Genomic DNA, 13,315 nt, shown 5'->3' on the forward strand with positions numbered 1-13,315 from the left:
AAAGCTTGTTGCCAGATATATATGGCCCTGAGCCAAACTTCAAATGAGGTGAGTTCCACATCTTATGGCCAAGGACATTAAGAAAAGGAGCTGAAATGCAAATCAAGGAACTCATCTGCTTATGTTGGAGCCTCTTTCAGAAGAAGCTGAAGTGAGGTTTGAGATGGGCTTTTTTTTAGCCTGATGGTTAGATAACAGCAGGGATTCTGAACCTTTTTTGTGTCATGGAGCCCAGCCCCTTCTCAAAATCTTTTTAAATGCATTAAATGAAATACATAAGATTACAAAAGAAACTAACTATATTGAAATGCAGTCTGTACTTACATGAACTGATGCGTAGTGAAGTGAACAGAACCAGGAGAAGGTTGTAACAGTAACAATAATATTGTTCAATGAAGAACTGTGAATGACTTAGCTATTTTCAGCAATACAATGATCCAAGACAATCCCAAAGGACTAAGGATGAAGCATACTGTCTGCCTCCAGAGAAAGAACTGATATTAACAGAATACAGACTGAAGTATGCTATTTTCACTTTCTTTTTTCTTCTTTTATTTGAGCCTTTTTACACAAAATGACTAGTATGAAAATGTTGTACATAATTGCATATGTTATAACCTATATCTAATTGCTTAGCATCTAAGGGGGTAGGGAGGGAAGGAAAGAATTTGGAACTCAAAAGTTTAAATACAAATGTTAAAAAATTTCTTAAAAGAAATGCAGTTTGTAGTCAAGAAGACTTGGAACACACTTCAATCTAATAGTGGGAATAATAATGACTAATTTCAAAGAAGCAATGAGCACAACTGTAATATGAAATGAAAAGATCTGTAATTTCTATAGGTGACAAAGTCACAGTACTCCTACTCCTTTCACAACTGAAAGAAAAGTGCTAAACGTCAATTCTAAGTTAGTGAAAATAAAAATGCTTTTTTTCCCGGAAATTCATGGACACCCCCCCAAAAAAAAGTCTGTTCAGGAACTGGACCCTTGGCTAAGAACTTTGAATCTAAAGGATGGAGTGGGAGGTAGGAAAAAAAGGAAACATGATTTATGCACATGTGTACAAAAGGAATCACTGTCAGCCTAGCCCAGGTGACTTCAGTGCAGAAGCCACACACTGCAGTGATCCCAAGCTGTCACTGCTGCAATCACAGAGACTTTGTGGTTATCTTACAACTCCAGTACTATCAGTTATTGTAGGAACAAAGGCCAAATTCAGGTAAATGTGAGAACTTGGGGGCTAGGGATGGGAGGGTGACCAGGATTATAACCAAAAGGGTTCCTGGCTGGATTGGGTTAAAAGAATAAGACATCTGAATTCTCTTCAGCTGTCATATCAGAGTAACAGCTCAGCCTGGCCAGGATGGGAATTATTCAACTTCTCAAAGACCAATGTATTAAGATTTGGAGTTGTCCAAAAGTGGAAATGGAGGTAATGATTTCCCCGTCAAGGGAGGTCTCTGAGCCAAGGATGGATGGTCATTTGTTGGGTATATGAGAGAAAGGACTCTCTTCAGGTACAGACTGTGCTTCCAACTCTGAGATTGTGATTCTTCCAGAATGATTTTCCTGTTGAGCAAAGAATACCGACAATCACTCTCAATCTATTTCCTGAAAATACCTGCCTGTATGGGCCATTGTACCACCAAATTGAGAGGGGTTTGAAAAATACCTATAGACCCCATTCCTCCTCGTTCTCTACCTAGCTTACAAGATATCCAATAAATACTCCAGAGAAAGCCTCCCTAGGTGGTAGAAATTGTCCACCGGGAGCCCATTAATCAGATGATAGTCAATAAAACAGCATTTGCATCTACAACTCTGTGAGGTAGGGAGTACTTCAGAGATTATGTCCATTTTATTGATGAGGAAGCTAAGTCATCAACAAGCACTTATTAAGTGCTCACTATTTACCAGGCACTTTGTTACTTGCTGAGAAGACAAATGGCCTAGGTCCTGGAAGAGATCGAATCCTACTTCAGACACTTCACAACCACGGACCTCTCTTCCTAACTTTCCAGCCTTCTTACACCTTATGCCTACCTTTTCACTCTGTGATCTCCTTTTCGATTCTTCACGATGACGGTAATATCAGCTTCCTAACAAAGCTGTCTGATGACCAAACGAACTAACCGTCTGCAAACCTCAAAGCCTCAGTCAGCTCTTATGATATGAGATGGTGTGTGTGTGTGAAAACACCTGGTGCCCCGTAAAGCGCTATACAAATGTAAGTTACTGCTATTAGCCCCAGAACGCTAGCCAGAGCAGGTGGCTCAGACCCTTGACGGTTCCTGGGGAGGCATCAGCTCCCCGCCCCGCCCCCGCAGGGACCCTTGGCGTCTCTGCCAAACCCCTCTGGGTGAGGGGAGACCCACCCACCACGAACACACACATACACACGCGCGCGCGCACACACACCCACACCATCCCAGAAGAATTCATTAAGGGAGGACTCTAAGGCATCCGAGCCATTTTTCCATGACAAAGGGGAAGCCGAGAGCTTGCCGCCAGGTAGGGCAGTGGGATGGAAAGGAGAGAAGGGAGTCTTCCAGCACCAGGCGGCCAGTTAACCGATAGAGGAAGAGAGCAGGAAACCCACTGTTCGGTTCTATAGTTAAAGAGCGGACCGGACCTCCAAGGAGAGGAGGCAGAACCTTACGAGTGCTTGAGAACCTCGGAGAGTGAGGAAGGTGTTTTTAAAACTCCAATTCTCCAGGTCAGAGCATGTTGGAGACTTCAAGTCGCTTAGCGCCTCGATTTTTTTTGTTGCGGGTGGGAGAGGATGGACTAGAGAAAGGCGAGGGAGGCATAGGTATAAGGATTACGGCACTTAATGGAGTGACAGTCAGGAAACCTGTGTTCAAATTCTGCGTCAGATACTTGTTGGTTGTGTGATGCAGAGCAAGTAACTTAACCTCTCTGGGCGTGTTTCCTCCTCTGTAAAACGAAGCAATTGCCTCTAAGGTCTTTTCCCCGTTCCATATTTATGGATCCTGAGGTATGTGTTAAAAATTAGGTAACCAGGTTTCTTTTTGTCCCCCGCAGTTCCCATTCGCTTCCAGGCTTAATCCGAAAGATACTCAGAGCTTGCAGTTTTTCCTTAGCCCCGCGGCAGCCGCTTTGAATTGCAAAGAGAATCCCCGGGCTGGATGGGATGTTACCTAACCTGGGCCCCAAGTGCCCTAGGAGGTCGGGGAGGAGCTCAGACTAGCCGAGTCACCCAGGCTGCTCCCCAGGAACCAAGTGGCCATCCCGGGGCCAACTATGAGCTCGGCTTCGGGGAAAATGCACAGGGCGGGGTGGCAGGGGTGGAAATGAATTAAACCGGACCCACCAGATTTCCACCGGAGTTCCTTAGACGAAAACGTCAGGACACTGAAAAATCTCGGTAGATCCATTGGATCTACCGGAACGAAGCCTTTTTAATGGAAGTTAACCTAGATCTGATTAAGAAAGAAATGTATCGTCGCCCCTGGACCTGGACACACACACATGTGGTTTTCCACTTTTTAGACTGAGAGGATTTTAAGCATTCTTTTCCCACCCATTCCCATTTAAGGAAAAAATTAATTTTACCCCGTTCAAATGATAAATTAGAACAACTTGTACTGATTTACAAATAAAATCTGGAAAAGAACTTTCCCAGTTACAAACAAGGGAACTGAAGCAGGGAGGTTAGAAGGTTTACCCTTGAGGAGGCACCTCCATTGCCCAGAAGAAAGTAACTAATGTAGAACAACCATCAACGAAATTGTAAAAACTCTTGTCGTGTGTCTTCAATAAAAACACCCTGTGAGTACCCACAGACTGAAGTCTATAGTTGGAGCATTAGTGTCAAGCTTTTAAGGACCGAGATTTGTTTTGGCTTCTCTTTATATGCCCAAAGCTTAGCATAGTGCCTAGCACATAGTGGGAGCTTAATAAATGCTTTATGACAATACCATTGAGTGAAGTAGGTAGGAGAAGGCATTAGTTATTTTCAATGAGGGTGGTCTAAAACAATATAATTATCTCCATTCATCTCTATTTCCCTTTTCCCTTAACTCCACTTGGAGTAAGAATGTAATACAATTCTTATTCCAAAACAGCCAGAGCTGGTCGTTAGAACCACTTAAGCAGAGGGCAAACAAACACTTTCTCCCTCTTCTAGCAATAACAAGTTTCTTCTTAACAGGCCAACATAGCTCACCACCTTTTCAAACGGTTGTCCCTCCCTCCAGGATCTCCAAGTTCCTGGGAGATAAGAGGGCACACAGGGGACACACAACACTGACTTCGAGTTTCTTTAAATAAATAGGATGCTAAGACTGTAGCATCCTGAATCTAAATGGCAGAACCACAGTACTACTTAGCAATAAATGCTCAAGGTGTGCCTATGATTTTAGTCCAGTAATCGTGGTTTAAATTCCTGGGTAAAGAGTGAGTGAATAAAGGTGAATCTTGACCACAAGAGAGAAGGTCTTACCCCATGCCAGGTGACAGTGCTAAACTTCTGGGGGAAAGAAGACAGGTGGAAGTTAAAATCCCTAAAAGAAAACTAAAGCACCCAACTCAGGACTAAGCAAATCCAACAAAAAGAAAGGAAGAATTCCTTTCATTAGATTCTTGGTAGTCAAAGTGATTTTTCATTTTATTTAAGGAAAAAATAAATTTTACCCCTGTTCAAATGATAAATTAGAACAACTTGTATTTACAAATATAAAACTGCATGTAGAAATAGTATTTACAAAAGCTCATAAAAATCCATTGTGTAAAAGCACAAAAGGAAGCCTGAGAACCACTAGTATCTTTGGTATTGATTTTCAGGCAACATTTTCAAAGAAATGTTGAAAGAAATAAAACTGTACGATGTCACAAAGTCCCCTCATCTTCATTTTTGTTTGGATCCAAGATGTTCAACAGATATTCATTATCAACCAGCAGTCCAAGTCGCCCCAAAATGTCATGTCTTCTGACCTCCCACTCCCATTACTTATTCCTCACCCCCAAGATGCATTCACTTTGGGTCTTGGAAGTTGGAGTTTTTCCCTTTAGACTGTCTTATTTTTTTGCCCCAGGAAAATCTCCAGTCACTAATCCAGTCTATTTTCAAAGCCCTCTGCTTATCCTGTGCTGAGTGGTTGTTAGGGATGAAGGAAAAGAGGAAGCAGTTTGTGCATAGCACCTGGCTCTAATTGCACATTTCAAAAGTTTGAAAGCCTTTTCTCCCATCAACCAACAACACGAGGCACCCAGCCTGCCTCTACCTTGGCCCCCTGCCTCTAGGGAAGGGGGGACTTACACCTCTGAGCCTTCCCGGGGATAAATGAGGCTGTTGACGCTGAAGCTGTTGTAGAATGGATTGTTGAAGTGGCTGCCCTGGCCGCCACCGGTGGGGAAGGGACTGTAATAGGAGGAGGGCCGAGGGCTGCTGATGTTACTGCTACTACTACTACTGCTGCCGCCGCCGCCGCCACCGCCGCCGCCTCCGACACCTCCGCCCAGGTGCAAAGCATCGGGCTGAGCCTCAGACAGGGAGGTAGGGGGAAAGCCAGCGGCCGCGCTCCGCTGCGTCCCCTGGAGGCCCCGAGAGGAAAGCTCCGCGGGAACGCCAGGGAGCCCCAGGTGTCTGGGTTGGTGGCTCCTCCCTGCACTGCTGGCGCTGCTGAGGCCGCTGAAGAAGGACTTGAGGCAGGGAGTGGAGGACAGTAAAGGGCCGCTGGGAGGCGAGGCACTGCTCTTGGGCTCCTCCGGGGATTCTGGAGTGGAGGGGGAGGGGCCCAGGAGGGAGGGAGGGCTGTCTCCAGCTTCAGGCTTTACCACTATTACGGGCCCTCCTCCTTCTTCGGGTTTAGGGACCCCTCCCGCCACAGAGGAGCTGCTGCTGCCGGGTTCCGTGCGACGCTTCCTCTTCCGCCTAAAGTTTCCATTGTCAAACATCTTCTCACAATTTGGATCAAGAGTCCAGTAATTGCCTTTCCCTGTGGGAGTGAGGAATGGGGAAAAAAATCAGTAATGGGTTCCCTTCCCACACTGCCCCCGGCTCCCCATCTCCTCCAGACAGGAGAGGGGAGGCTAGCTGGCCCAGTGGATAGAGCCCTGGACCTATAGTCAGGAAGACCCGAGTTCACATCCAGCTGGTGACCCTTACTGTGTGGTGACCTTGGGCAAGTCACTTTGACATCTGCCTCAGTTTCCTCAACTGTAAAATGGGGTTAATAACAGCCCCTACCTCACAGGGTTATCATGAGGATAAAATTAAGATAATCTTTGCAAAGCGCTATAAAAATGATTATTCCCTTCCCATTTGCAATATGGATGGGAGCCTCCTCTAAGACTGAACGAGTCTATTGGGGGTTGGGCTCCTCCAAGTTTCCTCCCCCTATGAAACCCCAGATAAATCTCAACGATGAGACTTTAATACTTCCAGCACCTATGAAGATAGCAACCCCTCTAACAACACAGTAGAGGCATCTTGGCCAGCCCTGTGCAGAGATGCTCTGAAGCTTTGCCAGACAGTTCTGGAGCAATCTCAGCTCTGGAAAAATCAGAACATAGGGAGGGCTTTTGCTCTAAACATAAGTTGGCCTCACCTCTTGGAGCAGAGTAGGTTAGTAATGTCAATTTCATTGATCTAGTATCATAGATCTAGAGCTGGAATGGCCTCAGACCACTCAATTCAACCCTTTGTTTTTACAGCTAATAAAACTGCAGCCCATAGATGCAAAGTGATTTGTCCAAGGTCACCCAGATGGAGGCTGCCATCCTAGAAATGGGGTTTGAACCCAAATCCTCTACAAATCAGTCTTCTTTCCCCTGGGTCACAATTGTTTCCCTTTTCCACACAATAACCTCATGGAATAAGTAACACAAGTCTTTATAATCTGCATTTTATGGATGAGCAAACTGAAGTTCAGGTTATAAATGACTTGCCTATGGTTGAAAAGCAATGGTTCTGACTCCAAATGCTAAACTAAGTTAATGTTATCCTTTATGGTTCCCCCCAACTTTTTTCAATATTTGCTGTTAAAAGTTCTGATTTCCTTCCCCTTCCCCCTAAATTCTCAACACATAAAATTATGGAATACCAGGTGGTTGCAAAGGATGGAAATCTATACCCCTAAAGATGAAAAAAATGTACAATTCATACACCCAATTCTTTCTTGCCACCATCACCATAAGGAAACAAAAATTAATGAGCATCCATGTGGTTAGTGGCATAAAATGTTTTCAGGGTATAAAAGGCTTTGAAAAAGACAGGGTTTTACACTCTACTTGAAATCTCCAATATGCCTAATTATGTGTTTGTTTTTTATTCTGCAAAAATAATAGTAATAAAACTTGCTATCTATTACATATTTATCAAGGAGCCATTCATTAAGTACTGAGGTGTTTTAACAAGAAGTAGCTACAGCACAATGATGGATAACCAGGATTACTCTGGGCCCTAAAGTCACTGTGAGATAAAAGTCCCCAGGAATCTACTTGATAATCTCAGGTGATAAATCTCATGTGGTGAATACAAAAGAGATGGGTCTGCCAGCTGATTCCTAAAGTCTTTGGCTATTCCTAAATTCCAGGGCATCTAAACAAAGTCCCACATCTTTGAGTTGAGTCCTGGTGTTCTGCCTGCTATCTCTCTCACCTGAAATCCCAACCATCTCGGTGAGGTCCCTCCAGCCTAGAATACTTTACCCCCTCCCCCCCAATCTCCATCTCTTAAAACCCCTGGCTTCTTCCAAGATTCAGCTTATCAGCTCAAGCACCACCTTTCCCAGTCTCCACCGGACCCCTCCCAGGGCCTTCCCCAGGAGGCTATGGTTTTTTCAATTTCTTCCCTTATTTTCTTTATCTATACTCAAGATGGGCAGTAAATAGGTCCCACAGGCTAGGGAACCTAGCTCACCTGGGTGCTCACCTAGGTCCCTTTTATTGTTTTTCAGTCATGTTTGACCCAGTGATCCCATTCAGGGTTTTCTTAGCAAAGAAACTGGAGTAGTTTGCCATTTCCTTCTCCAGCTCTGTCTACAAATGAGGAAACTGAGGCAAACAGGATTAGGTGCTCATAGTTATTAAGGTAAGTGTCTGAGGTGCCTTTTACATTCAATTAAATGGTACCCCCCTCCCCACACCTTGAAATTCCATGGAGGAAGTCTGTTTCTGAACATTTTCTTCATCAGCTTACTTCTTCAATTCATCTGAGCCTTTGGGGCTCAGGCATTAGGAAAGAACCCACATAGGGTGTGCACATAACAGCACACATTGTAGAATTAGGTCTTGGGCAGAGGGGAGGGGGAGAAAAGAAAGGCTGGGATTGATTTGTGATCTAAATTTCTATTGAAAAAAAATGTTAGAGGAATAATAATTTGAAATCGTTTCCCCTGGAACTACAAATCTTTCTTCTAACTCCACCACCACTTCTAAAGCAACTCTTGCATGGGGTGTGGTATGCTCTTTCCCAGTTAGGATATAGTGGAACTCCTTTACAAGGGTTATAACCAATAAGGATTAATGCCAAATTTATATACAGACTCTTCTATCAAGTCCTCCCCCCCCCACACACACACACATTTCGCAGTACGTGGTTCGCCTCTCAGCAGGTCAGAATCCCTTTTTTTAAAAAAGGCTATTAAGGTAGGATTCACCCATACAAATCACTGGCCAGTTGTTGCTTCTTTCTCCTCCCTAGAATCTGCTCCATCTTCGTCTGGCAGTGCTACCCCTCCTTCCAAGTCCCCTCCCTTTTGTGTAGTCCTACAGCACTTCACTCCTAGATCCACAATCTGTCCCCTACATCTGACATAAGCTGCCCTACCCAGTCTTTACGTTCCCAACTCAGGACAACACTCCCCCCCCCACCCCCACACTCCGAATTTTTCTTAATGAGCTGCCTCCTTTCTTTTTCTGTCCCACTTTATGGAAGAGTATTGGGGCTTCCTTTTTTTTTTTTTTTTTTTTACTGTGTACCTAGATCCCCTTTTTCTTCCTTGGCTAAGAGGAGCTGCTGTTTCCTTTCTTCCCTCCTTTAGAGGGTCGCATCCCCTTCTTTCTTTTCGTTTACCTGCAAGTCAAACAAAGGTTGTTTTCTCACTCTACCTTCTTTCAGATTTTTTTGGGAGGGAGTGGAGGTGGGGGTGGTCAGTGTCTCTTTCTTCTTCTATCTCTGAGTTGAAGGGGGCTGCTTCCTCTCGCTTTTGGAGTGTCACTGGCCTTTCCTCCCACTTCCCTGTTGAGTTGAGTCCTCTTCATCCCCCTCTCCGACTGACAGCCCTGGTTCTTTTCCTTTTCTACTTTCTCAAAAACCCTTTTCGCACCTTACCCTATACTGGTTTCTTCAGGTTCCTTTCTATACGAACGCCCCCACTCAGACCCGACCCTGACTGATGGTTGGGCTGATGAGTTTCCTAGCCTTCTCTCAAGCGCACTCAATTCCTAATCCCTCTACCTTCTCGCCTAGAGTGGAACGTTCAATTCCGCGCGTCTGTGGCCTACAGTCGCAGCACCCACACATATCATGGCCCCTGACAACCTCGAAGTTAGGGGGCTTAAGCACTTGTACCCCCTATTCCTGTACCCTGCCCCGCCTCCAAGGGCCCTCGCGCGCCTCTACCCCGCCCCCAAAACTACGGGTTAGGTTTGAGTCTCCAGTCCCTGCGTGTGCGCCTCTCTCCAGCTCTAAGCACCTTGCCCATCTGCAAGGTGCTCCAACACCCGTGCCTGGCGCCACGCCCCCTCTGTTTCAAGAGCCCTCAAGCTCCCAGATTAGAGTTTCCCCGGTTCGACTCCCAGCACTCACGCATCTCAGGTGCCGCGTTGGAGCTCCCCGCCCCCCACTCCACCCATTCATTCTCTGACTACAGTCCGCGTCCCTCCCGGTTTCCAGGGCTCTACTCTAAGCACCGTGCTCCTCGGCCCCTCACGCCTCCGGTCTGGCCCCCTCCTAAAGCCTTCTCTCCTCTCATTCTCGGTCCCGACGCTCTCAGACGCTTCCCTCCACCCGCTCCCTCCAAGCAATCTCACGCATTTCACCCCTTGTGCGGGGTTCGTGTGATTCCCCCTTCCCCTCCAAGCGCCCTCGCTCTCCCAGAGCCTCTACCTTCCCCCACCCCCACCCCACCCGCTGCCGTCCCAGCCCCGCCGGCCCGTGTTGGGCTGGTGGAGTGCCAGTTACCCACCGGGGTCATCCTCGTCACGGGGCACCTTTTTGAAGCAGTCGTTTAGGGAGAGGTTGTGGCGGATGGAGTTCTGCCAGCCCGCCTTGCTGCGCTTGTAAAAAGGAAAGCTCTCGGCCACGAACTGGTAGATGTGGCTGAGCGTCAGCTTGCGCTCGGGGGCGTTCTGGATGGCCATGGCAATGAGTGCGGAGTACGAGTACGGCGGCCTCATTATCTTGAGCAGATCCTCCTGGCTGGCCAGCGACAGCCAGCCCAGCTCCGCGGCGGTCCCTGAGGGCGAGCCAGGGCCCGGCCCGGGGCCGGACGGGGGCGGCGGGGCCGCCGGAGGGGCGAAGGGACGCGGAGGCGGCGGGCAGCCAAAGGGCCCGGTGGGCGGCGTAGGCGGCTGCAGGAAGGGGCCAGCGGAGCCCCCTGAGGGTGGCGGCGGCGGCGGCGGGGGCGCCGGCGGTCCGGGGCTCAGATAAGCAGCGGCGGCGGCTGCTGCCGCGGCAGCGGCGGCCGAGGATCCCCCGACGCCCGCCGCCCCGTTGAGCCACAGGTAGGGGTTGGCTGCGGTGGGGGGCGGCGGCGCGTAGTCCGACAGAGCGTAGGGAGCCCTGGAGGGCTGCGCGGCGCTGGAGGAGGCGGCGGCTGCCTGCGGGTACACGCCGAAGTTGTCACCGCAGTAGAGGGCCATGTCCGCGGCCAGCGGGGAGCGGGGCTGGCCTCGCCGCTCCGCAGAGAGCATCCCTCAACGGGCCACCTACGTGCGCTGCGGTCTTCCGACGGGCTGGCAGTCCTCGGCCTCCTTATAGGGGAGGCCCCGCCGCGCCTCGAAGAGCTGGGTTGGGGGCGGGGACGCGGAGGCCTGGCCAGACCCCGCCTTGCCCTGCCCTGCCCCGCCCAGCAACTCTAGCTGGGCGCCAGACGGCCGTGAGCTTTCTCATGCAACCGGTTCTCTGATCTCTCCGTGCCCGAGAGGCAGCGAGGGAACCCGCGTCTCTGCTCCCCCTTTATTCCCCCACCACTCCCCGGCCCTAGGTTGAAAGGGAGATTGGGAGAGAGACTAGATCCGAGCCTACGAACTTTTACAAATCCCTTCCCTCTCGTGGCCACGATCGCCTAAAAGCATCTTAATCCACTTTTGCTCCTCCTGATTCTGACTCTTCCTTGGGTTCAATGCTTCACAGTATTTAGATTCACCTCTTTGCTAATAATGGACCCCCACTCCCTTGGCCCGCCTGGGGCTGGGGCTGCCTGCTATCGGGTTGGTAAAATTCTTTAATTTAAAAAAAAAACTTATTAATGTGTGTGTGAGGTCCCAGTGGCCTTTTGATCTCTTTCTCATTCTCTCACTTTCCTCCCCCTACTTTTCTTTTAAGCAAGAAAGGAGAGAGAGAGAGAGAGAGAGAGAGAGAGAGAGAGAGAGAGGAGAAGAAGAAGGAAGAAAAAGAAATAGAAAGAAAAGAAGGTCCTTTTAGAAACGTTTGAACAAGTAGAAGTGTAAGTAGATGTGGCACTTATTTAAAATTCCTGATAGGATTAACACTTGGAAAACCAGCTGCTAGTTTAACTATGCAAATAGCAGTGACTTACCACTCCCCTCCAAAAAGAGAGCCGAAGGTTTGTACCCCTTATCGCACTCTACACCTTCACGAACCGTCGAAGAAATCTCGTTAAAGAAATATAAATACCAATAAGGGGAAGGAGACCTTATTAAAATTCCTTAGGACCTTGTGACTGCACATTTTACTGAGAATGTATTGCTCTTTGAAAAGCGAACATAATTGTTAGGTTGTGTTTTTTTTAAAGCTCGTGCCTTCTAAACCCAAACGGTAAGATTGACTTTTCATGTTTTCATGTGGAGGGAGACAAAACCTTGTTCTTTCACCGTTTTCAAGTTTGCAAACAAAGAAATTCGGCTGTTCAGTAAACTTTAAAAAGTCTTTCTGTGTGTAGTTATTCCAGATATGCAAAAAAACTCAATGACAAAATTGTCCACACTTGTGTGTGTGCAAGCCTTTGAAATTAGCACGTATACCAATGTATTTCACCTCTTGAAATTCAAAATCGAGAAAACGATCTAATTGCTTAATTTAGATTTTGCTAGCAGAAATGAAAATCACCTTAGTAATTGTTTGTTTGTTTATTTGTTTGTTTGTTTTCTGGAGAAGCGAAAGTAACTAAAAACCAAGTTTCCAGACTTACGTTGTAGAGTGAAAATCTTGGGTAAGCGAGGGACCGGTATTGTCCCCTACATTCTTGATTTCTATTTTAGAGTGAGGTGAAGATTAATCCTTCATTCAGATGAGCACAATTGCAGTTTTTAAAATCTGTACCACCATTTTATGTGTCACCTATTGGATACGGTGGAGTTAAATAAGAGATTTAATTGTTTCAGATATCCTTTCTGCATCTGCTAGGGGATTGACAACTTTGAATTCATCCAAATGAAAAAATATTTTCAGTTAGTGCTTTCCAAATTTATCATTCACTTTTTGAGTAGACATTGAATAAGTTGGAAAACTAGTGTATAAAAAGGAAAATTTTATACATGACAGACGAAAGGATTTGAAAGTGTCTCCTTAATAGTTCCAGTGATACAATTAAAAATGTTTTTTCTTTGCTTAATTTTTGTAATTATTGCTTAGTAAAATACATGCGTGTGATTAAAAAAATACTTTGCCTTTAGGTTCATTGAAAAATCTAGTCTGTATGTTGCCTTTGAGGGGAAGGGGTTATTTGTTAATCATCTCCAAACCATTCTGTGTTGTTGACAGCTCACCCAAGAATTATAAATGCTCTTGCATATTTTATGGAGGAAGGAGCTATTACAACTCCCACTTGTTAAAGAAGGGGCTAGATTTAAAATGTTATTGCTGTGTTTATACTCAACTAAATATAAATACTTTTAAGGGACTATTAATCATTCGTTTTCTGTTTAAGTAGGGGCTAGTTCTTTCTATATGATCGACTCATATCCTGTATGACATCTTTTTGTTCCCGATACTCGAATTCCATTTTACAAAACACAGAGCCACCTAGAGTATCTTTGCCTCTATGACAGTCTCACATACTATGGATACCTGCACCTCTCTTGTCCTTATACTGTGGCAAATAGATAAAGGTCTCTGAATTATAGTTAATGATGGCTTAATTAATTTCTGACAAAGAAATAA

The 13,315-nt window shown here is 46.4% G+C and overlaps 1 protein-coding gene across 1 annotated transcript; it reads right to left on the minus strand.

The window, feature by feature from the left end:
• Positions 1 to 5,280: 5,280 nt before the first annotated feature.
• On the minus strand, positions 5,281 to 10,833 carry FOXI3 (forkhead box I3). Its single transcript, XM_036748607.1, has 2 exons — positions 10,158 to 10,833; positions 5,281 to 5,963 (listed from the first exon to the last, which is right to left on the minus strand). Exons 1-2 carry the CDS (start codon positions 10,831 to 10,833, stop codon positions 5,281 to 5,283), a joined length of 1,359 nt encoding a protein of 452 aa, XP_036604502.1.
• Positions 10,834 to 13,315: the final 2,482 nt, after the last annotated feature.

Source organism: Trichosurus vulpecula, chromosome 3 (genome assembly GCF_011100635.1).
Source record: "Trichosurus vulpecula isolate mTriVul1 chromosome 3, mTriVul1.pri, whole genome shotgun sequence".
NCBI lineage: Eukaryota > Metazoa > Chordata > Mammalia > Diprotodontia > Phalangeridae > Trichosurus > Trichosurus vulpecula.